This window comes from Dreissena polymorpha, chromosome 5 (assembly GCF_020536995.1).
Source record: "Dreissena polymorpha isolate Duluth1 chromosome 5, UMN_Dpol_1.0, whole genome shotgun sequence".
Taxonomy (NCBI): Eukaryota; Metazoa; Mollusca; class Bivalvia; order Myida; family Dreissenidae; genus Dreissena; species Dreissena polymorpha.
In genome coordinates this window covers 11,274,726-11,291,672 of record NC_068359.1, presented here as the reverse complement: position 1 = coordinate 11,291,672, position 16,947 = coordinate 11,274,726, and the positions used below count along the sequence as shown (strand labels likewise).

At 36.8% G+C, this 16,947-nt stretch overlaps 1 protein-coding gene and 1 long non-coding RNA gene across 7 annotated transcripts; one reads left to right on the top strand and one right to left on the bottom strand.

Annotated features, from left to right (window-relative positions):
* The first annotated feature begins 3,524 nt into the window (after positions 1-3,524).
* Positions 3,525-8,430, top strand: LOC127882406 (uncharacterized). Its single transcript, XR_008050527.1, has 2 exons — positions 3,525-3,670; positions 8,135-8,430. It is a non-coding gene; the product is annotated as an uncharacterized LOC127882406 (long non-coding RNA).
* LOC127882402 (uncharacterized) lies at positions 5,440-15,564 on the bottom strand. 6 transcript variants are annotated; one of them, XM_052431025.1, is made up of 7 exons: positions 15,527-15,564; positions 14,580-14,709; positions 13,314-13,465; positions 9,439-9,472; positions 8,094-8,231; positions 6,717-6,898; positions 5,440-5,884 (listed from the first exon to the last, which is right to left on the bottom strand). In XM_052431025.1, exons 2-6 carry the CDS (start codon positions 14,586-14,588, stop codon positions 6,848-6,850), a joined length of 384 nt encoding a protein of 127 aa, XP_052286985.1. In that variant the 5' UTR covers positions 14,589-14,709; positions 15,527-15,564; the 3' UTR covers positions 5,440-5,884; positions 6,717-6,847. The 6 variants fall into 6 exon arrangements, with proteins under 6 accessions (XP_052286985.1, XP_052286987.1, XP_052286984.1 ...); XM_052431027.1 differs by having other exon boundaries at positions 13,314-13,440; XM_052431024.1 differs by lacking the exon at positions 15,527-15,564 and having other exon boundaries at positions 14,580-14,928.
* Positions 15,565-16,947: the final 1,383 nt, after the last annotated feature.

Here is a 16,947-nt window from a genome sequence, read left to right as displayed (position 1 = left end):
ATGCTGGTATATAAGTAATGCCGTATCAAGCCAGTACTATACTAGCGAGTTATGTACCGGGTATATCCTACTACCCCATGCTGGTAAACGAGTCTTATACCGGGTATATCCAACTACCCCATGCTCGTATAAGTAATGCCGTATCAAGCCAGTACTATACTAGCGAGTTATATACCGGGTATATCCTACTACACCATGCTCGTATATAAGTAATGCCGTATCAAGCCGGTACTATACTAGCGAGTTATATAGCGGGTATATCCTACTACCCCATGCTCGTATATAAGTAATGCCGTTTCAAGCCAGTACTATACTAGCGAGTTATATAGCGGGTATATCCTACTACCCCATGCTCGTATATAAGTAATGCCATATCAAGCCAGTACTATATTAGCGAGTTATATACCGGGTATATCCTACTACCCCATGGTCGTATATAAGTAATGCCGTATCAAGCCAGTACTATAATAGCGAGTCATATACCGGGTATACCCTACTACCCTATGCTCGTATATAAGTAATGCCGTATCAAGCCAGTACTATACTAGCGAGTCATATACCGGATATATCCTACTACCCCATGCTCGTATATTAGTAATGCCGTATCAAGCCGGTACTATACTAGCGAGTCATATACCGGGTATACCCTACTACCCTATGCTCGTATATAAGTAAAGCCGTATCAAGCCAGTACTATACTAGCGAGTCATATACCGGGTATATCCTACTACCCCATGCCTTTATATAAGTAATGCCGTATCAAGCCGGTACTAAACTAGCGAGTTATATAGCGGGTATATCCTACTACCCCATGCTCGTATATAAGTAATGTCGTTTCAAGCCAGTACTATACTAGCGAGTTATATACCGGGTACAACCTACTACACCATGCTGGTATAAAAGTAATGCCGTATCAAGCCGGTACTATACTAGCGAGTCATATAACGGGTATATCCTACTACCCCATACTGGTATATAAGTAATGCCGTATCAAGCCAGTACTTTACTAGCGAGTCATATACCGGATATATCCTACTACCCCATGCTCGTATACCCGGTATAAGTAATGCCGTATCAAGCCAGTACTATACTAGCGAGTCATAGCGGGTAATATACTACTACCCCATGCTCGTATATAAGTAATGCCGTTTCAAGCCAGTACTATACTAGCGAGTCATATACCGGGTATACCCTACTACCCCATGCTCGTATATAAGTAATGCCGTATCAAGCCAGTACTAAACTAACGAGTCATATACCGGGTATATCCTACTACCCCATGCTCGTATAAAAGTAATGCCGTATCAAGCCAGTACTATACTAGCGAGCCATAGCGGGTATATACTACTACCCCATGCTCGTATGTAAGTAATGCCGTACCAACCCAGGACTATACTAGCGAGTCATATACCGGGTATATCCTAATACCCCATGCCTTTATATAAGTAATGCCGTATCAAGCCAGTACCATACTAGCGAGTTGTATACCGGGTATATTCTACAATACCCATGCTCGTATATAAGTAATGCCGTATCAAACCGGTACTATACTAGCGAGTTATATAGCGGGTATATCCTACTACCCCATGCTCATTATAAGTAATGCCGTATCAAGCCAGTACTATATTAGCGAGTTATATAGCGGGTATATTCTACTACCCCATGCTCGTATATAAGTAATGCCGTATCAAACCGGTACTATACTAGAGAGTCATAGCGGGTATATACTACTACCCCATGCTCGTATATAAGTAATGCCGTGTCCAGCCGGTACTATACTAGCAAACTATATACCGGATATATCCTACTACCCAATGCTGGTATATAAGTAATGCCGTATCAAGCCGGTACTATACTAACGAGTCATATACCGGGTATATCCTACTACCCCATGCTCGTATATACGTAATGCCGTATCAAGCCAGTACTATACTAGCGAGTTATATACCGGGTATATCCTACTACCCCATGCTCGTATATAAGTAATGCCGTTTCAAGCCAGTACTATACTAGCGAGTTATATACCGGGTATATCCTACTACCCATGCTCGTATATAAGTAATGCCGTATCAAGCCAGTACTATACTAGCGAGTCATGTACCGGATATATCCTACTACCCCATGCTCGTATATAGGTAATGCCGTACCAAGCCAGTACTATACTAGCGAGTTATATAGCGGGTATATCCTACTACCCCATGTTCGTATACAAGTAATGCCGTATCAAGCCAGTACTATACTAGCGAGCTATATACCGGATATATCCTACTACCCAATGCTCGTATATAAGTAATGCCGTATCAAGCCTGTACTATACTAGCGAGTTATATAGCGGTATATACTACTACCCCATGCTGTTATAAGTAATACCGTATTAGTTACACTGTTTGTAACTGATGGTGTATGAGAGCGAAGCTCGAGAAGGGAACTGAGGGTGTATATCATATACACAATCAGTTACTAACTGTGTATCCATTATATCTCAACCGATTACTCGGGGTGTATGGAAATTTCTCAGGGTGTATGGAAAATACACAATGGGCACATGGCCTCTCAAAGCAAATCGGATCAGGTCATTTTTGTAGGTGGCGAGTTATACCTTACTACCCTATGCTCGTATAAGTAATGCCGTATCACATCAGTTGTATTTTTGACGTCATTTAGTTATATACAGGATAGTCATATAGCGGGTATTTCCTATAACCCCCAAGTACGTACTGTTAATGCTATATCAAACCTGTTATATTCCTAATTTCACAAAGCGGGTATAACCGACTATCCCAGGCTCAAGTTTGCCAAGCGGTATCTACCCAGTAATATTCTATATGTCATTATGCGGGGATACCTGACTATCGTATGTTCGTATTTAAGTGATGCTGTAGCACATTAGTTTAACACTCACAAGTCATACCAAGGGTATATAGGGTTAGGGCAACTAAACCTAATCATATTGTTCACTGCTCGCCTGCATGGTCTGTTCTTCTAAAAGCCATGTAAGAAACACAATCATTCTGCTGTGTGCATATTTTGATCAAATTAATGAATGCTAGTTCGGTTGTTCGGCGTAGCTGTCTTACCAAGCTTTTCACATTAAATACCCTTTATCAACAAACAATTAAATGATGGGAAAATTTCACGCCTGTAGACCCGAATGAATGAATCCGAATATTTTAATTATTGATTTCAGAGAAATCACCCACAGCATTGGCCAAATCACTGCGGAAATCCGGACTTCTTCATGCACGTTTTTGACCTAACAACAATCACTGCGAAATAGCGCAGACCGTGTTTGACTTACGCTGGCCGCATACGCATTAAGACCTATTTTCGCAAGACGCGACTATAAGTGTGATTTGGTTGTGTTGAAAGAACACTGTGCATGTATGAACTATTTACATTTAATTGCGATGGCGATATAATAAATTCATAATAAGCCTTGTGAGGCCACATATGATCACATGTAGTATATTTTTATCTAAGGACAAAATTGTTCGGTTTGAATATACGTGCACTTTATAAGAAATACATCATGCGGTGGATATGCGACAATTAAACCTTTATTTTCTATTTAAATATTTATAAACGTGAATATACGACTTGCTTTAACGATACAAGCGTTAATTCGTTACTGATAGGATCATGCGGCAGCAATGAATAGGACACTCCTCGTGTAAGTAATCATCATAGTCTAGGGACCCTTCAGATTTTGCATCGTAAAAAGTGTGACCCAGTAATATTGCTTAAAATGGTTGAGCTAACTTAATTTTCATCTTTTCTCGTGCTCTTTAATTAACCACATATTTAGGTCTGGTTGATAGTACTTTTACTTCCCACAGAGCAATTCGGTTCAAATTACTAATAACAACAATACACATTTTTAGCTTTATTTCAAATGTGAACATATTTATTTAACGCAGACATGTACATAATTTTAACACAGAACAAGGGCTGTTTGTAAAACATGCATGCCCCCCTTATGGGCCTATCAGTTGTAGTGGCAGCCATTGTGAATACGTTTTTGTCACTGTGAACTTGACTTTTGACCTAGTGACCTGAAAATCAATAGGGGTCATCTGCCAGTCATGATCAATGTACTTGAGAAGTTTCATGATCATAGACCTAAGTATTCTTGAGCTATCAACAGGAAACCATTAAACTGTTTTGAGTCACTATGACCTTAATCTTTGACCTAGTGACCTGAAAATCAATAGGAGTCTTCTGCCAGTCATTATCAATGTACCTATGAAGGGGGTCATCTGCCAGTCATTATCAATGTACCTCTGATTTTTTTATTTTATGATCCTAGGCGTAAGCATTTATGAGTTATCATCCGGAAACCATTTTTCTATTTCGAGTCACTGTGACCTTGACCTTTGACTTAGTGACCTGAAAATCAATAGAGGTCATCTGCGAGTCATCATCAATGTACCTATGAAGTTTCATGATCCTAGGCGTAAGCGTTCTTTAGTTATCATCCGGAAACCATTTTACTATTTCGAGATCAATAAACCTATGAAGTTTCATGATCCTAGGCCAAAGCGTTCTTGAGTTATCATCAGGAAACCATCTGGTGGACCAACCAACTGACATGTGCAAAACAATATACCCCTCTTCTTCCAAGGGGGGCATAAATATAATATTAATTTTTAGTAATCTAAATTAAATAAAAATTGCTAGATTGTATTTTCCGAGAAATTATCGGAAAACATCGTTAAAGTTAAAGGGTATCTGCCAGCTTATGCCATTATAACACAAATGTTAAATGACAAAAGCTGTTGCCCGGTTCACGGCACGCGGAGCCTACCCTATTGTGAACCAAAATCTTTTTGTGTATTTCATCCTAGTAGTTACCTTGACATAGAACAGACACATTGGTTACTTTTATGAAACAATTCTTATAAAACTTGGTATACAAATTGCGACATTGTTGCCCATTTGTCCGTCAGTCCATGTCCGAATAGTAGCTAAAATTGAGAAAACTCAGTAAGATTTCATGGAACTTAATATTCACATAATTTTTAAATACACAAAATAATACATTGACCATTTTAATTTTGTGATAAAACTTGGTTTACAAATGAACTCAGAAAAGCAATGTGATATTTATTTTGTCCCTACCGTTTTCACATGAAGGGATTTACGGTTGACCCACTGTCCATCGGTCTGTCAGTCAAATAAACATGGATCTGGTTACAATGTTTTCCTAAGATTTCACCAGGTTACCTACTTTTTGGACGCACTCAACCCAGGCTTACTCAACCAAGATGAGCATGTTTATCAGGTTTTATCAACATTGAGTCGAAAAAAGCCTGGTTTCTTCCATCACCTGATGATCCTCTAACACAGCAAGTCAATCCTCGAATGTCCGAAATATGTTCTGGTTCTTATAGTGGCAGGCAAAAACAAGACCTATGATTTTAAGTAAATTTATTATGTTCATATATACATTAATTATTCCAACTATTTTTTTAGCTCGTATATGTTGTTATACAATTGTATTAAACATGGCCATTTAAGTCTTTCATAAGATTCTAACTAAACAAATGAGTTTTAATTTCTTTTAAAACTCTTGATGCAAGCAAACGATGAACGGCAGTATTGGGGGAAAAAAACTGGCAGACAATATGTATTTGACCATCAAAACTAGAGAAGACTGAGATAAAGATATGCAGAAAATGAAGCAACACCAATTCATACACAGTGCTAAACTCACATCATAGAGATGTTTAAGTTCATGGATTTCAAGACTATTAAAGCTCAGGACTTTGGTACAGTCTCCCCATCTACAGCATTTCTCTTGAACCATATGAGAGATGATATGTGCATCTTGCTGTCCTATGGAGTGGAAGTCTTCCTTGCAGGATATCCATTTGCACGAATACTCCTATAACAAGCAAATTTGTAAAGTGCAGATTGGAAGCCAAAGTCAATTAACTTACAGTGTCCACATTTTTAACTTTATTTATAATCATTGACTAAGTTTTTCACAAATGTTATTTTTGATTGAAAATGTTAATGAAAAGGCAAAAAAAAAGAGATTTACTGTGAAATAAGTCAATGGAGATAAGCCTACTAAGCTCTTGGTGTGTATTGTGGATTTCACCATGATTTGTTATCTATATATTGATATTTTCTATGAGTTCTTTACGCAGATACACATCTAATCAGAGCCTCTGTTAATGTAATAAAAGTATGTTACTGTTCTGTTCTTCTGTTAATAACTAATCTAAAAAGAAAGAAAAAAAGTAAATTTGCACTATTGTATGAATATGGCATACACTTATTTTTCTATGTTGAAATCTTATTAAATTCATGATATGAAGCCCTAAAATATTTGTAACAAACAGATGGATGGACTGACAGACTGACCGATGGAAAACGCCAACACTATATCTCTCTGGCTTTGGAAAGGATAATGATTCAACAGAAAGTAGAAATCATCAATAAAAACTTGATGCATCTAAGTTAACTTAGCAATTAGTGAGTTCAATATGTCCTTTAACTGAACAAAAAACAGATGTTTCAAAAACTTAACATGATTTGTCATTTTTGCAAATATTAAGAAGCACTTACAGGTCCTGGGTTTCAATCACCAACATATGATAAAATAGTTCTCAGTAACAAAAGGCACAAAAATGCAAGAAAAAAATCACTTTAATGTTAAAATAAATATATATAGTTATTCAATAAACGATGTATATTTTGTCATAAAGTACCGGTCCTGGATTTTTCTCAACATCATTTAAGAGCATCAACATCCGCTGGGACAGGTTAACATGTTGTTGAATACACAGCTGCATCATGATGTAATGAGGACCACCTTGTCCACACATACGACCCAGAATCATCAGCCCAAACATCTTGATCCACATGGTGGGTGGGAAATGTTTGTATGTTCCTAAAGAACAAAACATGTTAATGATTTATCATTTCAAGTATAAAAGGCAAGCCTTAAAATTCTTAGAAAGCTTTAACATCTGAAGGTTAATATCACCCTGGCTGTGCAGATCTTGGTAATATACCCATTTAAAAAACATTCCTTAAAGCCACACACCTTGAAATGAAATATCTGGCATAGTAAATTTGGATATAAATAAGAAACATATTTTATCTTTGCCAATTAGAATATATCTGGTGGTTGCAAGGTAGAAATCCGTCTTTCTTGTGCTTTAAAACTTAAAAATAATTGTGTTTCTCGAATTGAACATGTACGTATACAAATCATACATTCAGTTTTAAAATATAAAAATATAAATTAATTGCTAACTAGGCTATAGATTTAATGACAATTTTGCACACTTTCAAATTGCATCTATATGTACTGAGTAACATGTATTTCATTTCAAGGTGTGTGGCTTTAATGTAATAAAAAAGAGTGCTAAACTGTCACAAGATACACCCGTTTGAAGGTTTTGGACACCATGCTAAACGCTTTGACCTTTAAGGATGACCTTGATCTTTCACCACTCAAAATGTGCAGCTCCATGAGATACACATGCATGCCAAATGTCAAGTTGCTACGTTCAATATTGCAAAAGTTATGAAGAAGGTTAAAGTTTTGGTTAAAGTTTTTGAATTATTTTTTTTGACCTTTGACCTTGAAGGATGACCTTGACTTTGACCTTTCACCACTCAAAATGTGCAGCTCCATGAGATACACATGTATGCCAAAAATCAAGTTGCTATGTTCAATATTGCAAAAGTTATGATGAAGGTTAAAGTTTTGGTTAAAGTTTTGGGACACACACACACACACACACATGGACACATACAATGACAGACAGGCCAAAAACAATATACCCCCGATCTTTCGATCCGGGGGCATAAAAATAATCCTGGTTGTGTTTTTCAAGCAATCTAGCTAAAACAAACAGGTTTAATAAAATAGAAAGATTAACTAAAATGAACATACCAGTTATATAGGGCTATAACTATCATATTGAGTATGTCAACACAAAATCGTGTCATTAGTTGCTAAAAGATACAGAAAGCATTATATGGGAAAGTGCATGTGTTGACCTCCTTTTTTTGTTACTTTATTTGTACATAAAATGCTTGTCAAGCATACACAAGTTAGTGATTTAAAGTCATACCATTGGTGAGCCTATCAGCTTAATTTTACTCTCTTTTCCAGTCTCTGGTTGCTTGATGTGGCGACTGCAGAAGTGGCTCAGCAAAGCGTCTTCGTTGGAGCAAACAACCCTGCATTCTGGACACCGATTGTGCGCCTCCTTTAAATATAAAACTTTGTGAAACATAAAAATATATTTAACATTTATTTTTCATCATTTTAACCAATAAATACCTACTAAACAAGAACTTTGACATTAACTTAGATAAGAAAACATATATATTATTTTCAATTAAATTGTTAAACAAGAGCTGTCTCCATAGGATGACGTATGCCCCCAATAAATGCTTTGATAGAAATTATGAGCATTTTTCGAACCCTAAACGCGGACCCTAAGGTCAAGGTCATGGGGTAAAAATTTGTGTGGGTATGGAAAGGCCTTGTCCATATACACATGCATATCAAATATGAATGTTACATCTGAAGCGACAAAAGAAGTTATGAGCATTTTTCGAAACCTAAACACAAAGTGTGACGGACAGACAGACATCAGACAAACAGACAGAAGGACAGTTCGATCACTATATGCCCTCCTTCGGCGGCATAAAAAAAGTTAATCCAGAAATGCAAAATAAGTCCCAAACTAGAGAGCGGACACCATTCTTAATCCTTGAAATGCACGTAATGTAAGCAAGTTAGTTCAAATAACAATGTACACAATTTCAATACTTTCTTAAAGTTAGTTCAAATAACAATGAACACAATTTCAATATTTTCTTATCACTTAATCAATAATTATTATTTTAAAAAAAACATCCTGACAGTCCCCTCACATTTATGTGACTGAACTATCAGTCAAAAAAACGTTTGTTAGCTAACAGGGAGATATCTGTTATGGGAGAAGGTTCAAAATATTTTTGCCATTTCTTATATCACACTCAGGGGTGTCAATTGGACAAAATCTAAAATCCTGAAAATAGGCCAATCCTTTTGGGGCCAGAGCAAAAAAAGTTAAATAATTCATGTAACTTTGTTTACTATTGTATATAACTTATGTAACTTTGTTTACTAGTGTATATAACTTTGTAAACATTATGTCAAAGTAAAATAATTTGTGTTTAAGATTACATTTTGTGACAATAATCTTACAATTCCAGAGAAAAATCCTCTGATTTATATCAATATCAAAATTGGTCCTTAAGGGTCAAAATCCTGATTTCAGGCATAATCCTGAACTTTGACGCCTCTGCACACTGCAAGTGTCAGTGCTACTGGCTCTGAGCATTTTCTATTTTTATCAAACCACTAAATTCAATGTATTTTATTCAGAAAACTTTGCAAAAGACAACCTCAGTGTCTGGACTGACCTGATGCACCAAATCGCACAAGTCAGCTACATCTCTGAAATTATTTAAATACAATCATTTTCATTAATAAAAATAGATAACAAGAGCTGTCAGAGGACAGCGCACTCGACTATTCGAGTGCTTGACAGTATAACGTAAGCCATCATGGGGAAATTGTTCATATTAAAAATAAAAAAAGGAAAAAAATAAAAATTTGGGGAGGGGGTAGGGGGGTTGAGAGGGGGGTATAACGTGGGGTGTGATCATTTATTAGACGATCTGACGATCTTTCAAAAATAAAAAAAGGAAAACAAAAAATTTCGGGGGGGGGGGGGGTGGGGCAGGGATTCTGGGTTGGGGCGTGGGGTATTGTGTGCTGCAGCTAGGATTTGAAAAGGGCAGGGGGATTTTTTGTCAAAAGGGCACTTTGGACGCGCAGTATTTTGTCAAAAGGGCACTTTCGAGCGCGCGGGCGTTTCTAGAATGCTTCGTCATGCATGTTAATTTATGTGTTATCAATAATTGTAAGAATAAATTATTCCCATTGTCATTAATCAATTCAAATTTAATTACTACAATGAGGAATAAATTAATTACAATGTATTTTAATAAGAGATTTATTAATCATCATATGTAAAAAAAAAAATTAATTTTTTTATAATTTTTTTTAAGGGCAGGGGGGGCCCTAGGAAGGTCAGGGCGGAGGTTCGGGAGGGCAGGGCGGGGCGCCCTTCGATTTAGGCCTAGCTGGAGCACTGGTATTGCACGGGTGGAATCCATTGTGGTATTCAGGTAAGTGTTGTTTTGTCAAAGTATTAATAAAATCTTATCATAAATAAAGAAGTTATGTGAATTTAAGCAAAATGTCCAATTCTCAAAGTAAAAAAGGGGCCATAATTCTATCAAAATGCTTGATTCAGTGGTCTAATCTTGTTTATAGGTTGGGGTCATGTTGGTAAACAAGTATGCAAAATATAATAGCAATATGTCAAAGGAGGTAGTACGCAAACTTTAACATAGATTTATCAATAATATGCATATTCTGAGTATAAAAGGGGCCGTAATTATATCAAAATGCTTGATTAAGTGGTCTGCTCTTGTTTGTAGGTTAAAGGTCATGTTGGTAAACAAGTATGCAATATAACAAAGCAATATGTTAAAGGACATAGGAAATATTTGGGGTAGTACGCACAATTTAACATAGATTTATCAATAATATGCATATTCTAAGTATAAAAGGGGCAATAATTCTGTCAAAATACTTGATACAGTGGTCTGCTCTTGTTTATAGGTTGGGATCATGTTGGTAAACAAGCATGCAAAATATGAAAGCAATATGTCAATGGACATTGAAAATATTTGAAGTAGTACGCAAACTTTAACATTTGCACGCTCACGGAAACGCCAACGCCGGGGTGAGTAGGATAGCTCCACTATATATATTTCATATATAATAGTCCAGCTAAAATACAGTCAACAATTAAAGAGTTGTTGTCACTGGGAATGTGATCTTGCATATATACACTTCATGTTGACAACATATTATTTTCAATTAAATTGTTAAACAAGATCTGTCTCCATAGGATGACGTATGCCCCCAATAAATGCTTTGATAGAAATTATGAGCATTTTTCGAAATCTAAATGCATTTTTTGAACCCTAAACACGGACCCTAAGGTCAAGGTCATGGGGTAAAAATTTGTGTGCGTATGGAAAGGCCTTGTCCATGTACACATGCATATCAAATATGAATGTTACATCTGAAGCGACAAAAGAAGTTATGAGCATTTTTCGAAACCTAAACACAAAGTGTGACGGACGGACAGACAGACATCAGATAAACAGACGGAAGGACAGTGCGATCACTATATGCCCTCCTTCGGCGGCATAAAAAACGTTAATTTAGAAATGCAAAATAAGTCCCAAACTAGAGAGCGGACACCTTACTTAATCCTTGAAATGCACTAAGTGACCCTGTGACCTAGTTTTTGACCCGGCATGACCCATATTCGAACATGACCTAGATGTTGTCTTGATACAACTTCTGACCAAGTTTGGTAAAGATCAGATGAAAACTACTTCAATTAGAGAGCAGACACCATGCTTAAACCTTAAAATGCACTAAGTGACCCCATGGTCTAGTTTTTGACCCAGCATGGCCCATATTCGAGCTTGACCTAGATATTGCCTAGATACAACTTCTGACCAAGTTTGGTAAAGATCAGATGAAAACTATTTGAATTAGAGAGCGGACAAGAAAAGTGTGACAGACAGACAGACAGTGCGAAAACTATATACCCACTTTTCTTCGAAAGGGGGCATAAAAAATGTGGAGTAAAATATATACAAATGTGTTCTTTTTCTTTGCAGACTGACTTACCTATCAAAATAGTTACATAAACAAATATGTATAATTATATTGTTAATATTATGCACATAAATAAAACATTTGCTATTTCATGTAAAATTAATTGTAGACAGCAAATAATGAAACAAGAAACCGTTTGAGACAGGTGATGCTCCACAAAGGTTTTTTTGTCACAATATTGCACTATATATTCAGATAAAAGGAAACGTCTTGAGGGGCATAACTTTGGACAAAATAATACAATGGATGGTTTAGTAACTTAAAAATTTCAAAGGGCCATAACTCTGTAAATAAATCATCTAATCAGAACCCACTAATAACATGCGCATCTCCTCAAGGTATTTAAGCTTCCCATAAAGCTTCATTGTATTTCAGTCAGTAGTTGGGGAGAAATAGCCCGGACAAGAATCGCACTATATGTACAGTTTATAGAAAATTTCAAAGGGCCATAACTCTGTGAAAAATCATCCGACCATAACCGGCTTATAATATGCACATCTCCTGTTGGTAGTGAAGCTTCCCATAAAATTTCATTGAATTCATGTAATAAGTTGCTGAGAAATAGCTCGGACAAGAATTGCACTATATGTACAATGGAAAATTTCAAATGGCCATAACTGTGGAAAATCATCCGACGAGAACCGGCTGATAATATACACATCTCCTGTTGGTAGTGAAGCTTCCCATAAAGTTTCATTGAATTCCCGTAATAAGTTGCTGAGAAATTGCCTGGACAAGAATTGCTCTATATGTACGATGGAAAATTTCAATGGGCCATAACTCTGTGAAAAATCATTCGACCAGAACCCGCTGATAATATGCACATCTCCTCTTGGTAGTGATGCTTCCCATAAAGTTTCATTGAATTCCAGTCATTAGTTGCTGAGAAATAGCCCGGACAAGAATTGCACTATATGTACAGTAAATGGAAAATTTCAAAGGGCCATAACTCTGTGAAAAATCATCCGACCAAAACCCGCTGATAATATGCACATCTCCTCTTGGTAGTAAATCTTCCCATAAAGTTTCATTGAATTCCGGCCATTAATTGCTGAGAAATAGCCCTGACAAGAATTGCACTATATGTACAGTTAATAGAAAATTTAAAAGGGCCATAACTCTGTGACAAATCATCCGACCAGAACCCGCTGATAATATGCACATTTCCTCTTAATAGTGAAGCTTCCCATTAAGTTTCATTGAATTCCGGCCTTTAGTTGCTGAGAAATAGCCCGGACAAAAATTGTTCACGGACGGACAGACGGACTGACGAAGTGGCGACCATATGCTCCCCCCAAATTTTTGGGGGGAGCATAAAATGTCAAATTAACATGGATAATAGAAAATATTGTGAAATGCTTTATTTATAAATTAGAAACTAGATAACACTTCTAAAATGATTGCAAGTTTCCATGACTCATTGAGGAATAAACCATGTAAAAAATTAGTTTTGCAAATTTATATAGTTATGGGAAACAACTACATTAAATTTAAATATCAAAGCTTTTTTTTATAATTGTATATGTACCGGTAAAACACCGCTTCATTCGTAAGAATGTCATTTGAGCCTAGATGAACATACAGCTGTTGAACATCCATCTTCCGCAAGTCTCTCAACAATGCATGGCGAAAACGATCACAAGAAAATTTGGCACCTTTGAAAACAGAGTTGGCGAATGTCTGTGTAAATAAATCACAAATATACATGAATGAATACACAAGGAAAATTCATGCTTTGCCTCAAGATTAAAATGAAAAGTTTGCAATTACAATTCCCTACAATCTGTAAAATATTCCACACGCTTAAATAAAATATATAACCATGCAAATTAGTTAGAAAACGCAATGATGCCAATCATTGCACATCAGCATAATAAGTTTAACTTTATATTGATGACAAATACTGTAATCATACGAAGCTTAGGACTGTTTAAGTATAAAGAAATGAAATAATTACATCATTTATAGAAACTATGAGTATCACGTTTAAATGGTGGCATTTCGTGTTTTCTCAAAAATGTTTACAAAAACAGTAAACATTTAAACGACTGTTGATATCAACATAATCCATTTTAGTTCATTACGTTACAATGTTGCAAAACTTATTAAAAGCTGTTAAAAAAAGACTGGTATACATTTGTATCATGTGTGCCAGATGGCCCTTATTCACAACAGCGTAAACATAACAAAACACCATGTACGACCTAGACGTCTTGAATATTTGACACACGTCGGCACAAAGTGCTCGGGAAAATTTTCCAGCTATTTGTTGCATGATCATTCCCCGAATTGTCTTGAACATTTGACGCGCGTCAGCACAACGTGCATGAGGAAATTTTTTCCGACATTTATTCATCCGCATTCATTTTTAATTTAATAAACAGATACTCGTTTTTATGTACATCTTGTTAGGTAGAAAACAATAAAAAATTTACACAGGTGTAGTCTTATTGAAGAAATGTGGGATCAATATTTATTTGTCTTTGTTATAAAATACTACGGCATGTAAGTAGAAAATGTGTACCCAATGACTCAACAACGGCAAGAACAGTTGGTTTTAATATGACGTCATTGCCCAAATGGGTTATGATCTGAATATAACTTCTGGAAATAATCATTACTTTCAGTTTGGAAATGCGATGTCAATGACGCTTTTATAACTGACATATGGATACCGTTTAAACGGTAACCTTTTGTTTATTTCATTAATCATTTCGTTTTAACGTTTAGAAAAATGTGCACATGTGATACCATTAATAGAAACAAACCTGAAACTGTTATTACTGTTCTATACCATTGTCATTACATATTCTCATCAGAGATTGGCAGGCATTTGACAGCTATATCGTCAGGAAGAATATCCTTAATCCGATGAGCATTGGAGTCCCCAGCAATACGGTTCACTTTTCTCCTGTCTTGGGCACCTGAAAAAATAAAAGGAAAATGCTTCCTGACACAACACTGCATCCTGTTCAAAAGAGCCTGCGTAATAAATCTACTAATTATAAAAAGACAAGTCTTAACAACCCAAATACTACCTTAACAATACTATTGCAACAAGACTAATAAGGACGACTAAACTTGTCTTATGTGTATCTAACTACACAAAAAGAATATAAACAAAACAGATCAATCACGCTTTAATAAAAATGAAGGTCACACAAGTTAAAAAACACTAGTTTTCAATAATCAATAAGTGTCAAAATTGCAATACACTGGTCAGTGTTCAGTGCAAACATCACTATGAACATGTCAAAAGTGTCAATTATTGCACTAGTGTGTAACACACTGAATGTGTCCAAATGCGCGAAGCACCTGTTTTTTAATAATTAGTATTAAAGTGTCACTCAAAATTGCAATCCACTGGTAAGTGTTCAATCAATGCAAATATCACAGTCACTATAAACACATCAAAAGCGTCAATTATTGCACTAGTGTAAAACACACTGTAAGTGTCCAAATGCGCGAAGCACGTGTTTTTAATAGATCACAAAATGGGTAATAAAACGCACAGTTGAACTTAAGGTGAAAAGTAAACACAAATCCTTCGTTCACTCACACCGAGTTACTAGGACTAGGTCGCGAAAATGAATGCCACTTTGAATTATACACTTTACAACGTCGAAATACACCAAATCACAATTAAAAGATAGCTATTGCAAGTTCAAAAACAAAACTGAAATATATAAGCGCCGAAATGACTTCTTGATCTCAAAACAATGTCACAAACGTATACAATACCGGATCTCAACCGTTTGAAAGCTCGTGTGTAATCAAAAGGGGAGATTATTCCAACGATGTTTTTTCTTGTTTCTCCATTCGGTACACCTCGCACGTTATTTGATTACGCTTTCTTCATATAGGTCACATAACCCCAATCCGGAACTCCTGTTTACAGGGTTACATGCAGTCAATTTGATATATAGCAAACATTGTTCAGTGAATGCTGCCTAGGATTTGTAAAATAGAATGCAAATGGTTGTTTTTGGTATTAATGTGAAGGTATATTTGTAAGCAATAAGAAAAAAAGCCATTTTTGTGCTCTACTTTTTCTGTTGATGGTTCCCGGCTTTGAAAGTAGGTCATACTATTTGAGTAAAAATGGTCGCCTCCACATGTGTCAAAACTGGTGTGCCTATTCTAAGGTAAATATTTTGAGTTACAACACATAGAATTTGATGGCATGCATTTTTTTCAAAAGATTATGCATTTATATCTTTCCAATGATGTATGATGATATAGTGTTGAAACGCTTGGTCATGGTAAAAATTGATATCGAACATCAACTATTTTATATGTAATATAGAAGGAAATTAATTGCGCATGCGTAACCTATATGGTCATATTACACTCATTCATAACGTTTATTTATAGATGTTTGTGTTGTGACATATATGGTTATGATTACCATATAAGGTAAAGACGGCCAGGGACCAGAGTCGCTCTGTTATAAAGGTTAGATATTTTTAAACTAATAGATTTTCTCGGTCAGCTGCTGGAGCGTGCGCGTCGCGACCGAGGCGAGAGTCGCCCGCAGAAGATTTTCTCACCTGTACATATTTCCTTATAGAGGGGAACTTCTGCGGGTGGCTCTGCTAATCCAGCAGAGTCCGTCACCCTCGAGCCGGACGTCTTCCACACTGCTGGGATTGCTGTCTTCTCCAAGATGCAGCGGACTTGTCACCCGCTGTTTATCGTCGAGAGTTCGCCGGCCCGGACCTGCCAGAGGTCCCGTCTGAAGAGGGCCGGGGACGGCGGGACAGCAAGACCACCAGTGTGGGGGACATACGGGACGGACCTGGGTCTTGCGCTTCTGCGCCGGGGGGAACCCAAGAACATCGAGGGGGTGGCTTTAAAGAGGGACCCCGGGGCGGCGGTACCTAGTGCGCTCAACGCGCTGGGGAAACCGTCTCGGGGATGAAGACGACGGCTGATGACAACAAGTGGGCCATAAAGGCGGAGCTGTGTGCTGCAGCGGTGCTGCGTTCAGACATGAATTTGTCTTTTGAGATTGTCTAACTACCAGTGCACATTAAGGTCTCATTGGCCACCGTGCACTGGTCTATTTGGATCTAAATTATTTCTTTGGCGAATACCCGGTACGCCGGGGTAAATTTGACCTACTTTGGCTCTAAATTAATCTTTCTCCCCTGAAAGGTCAC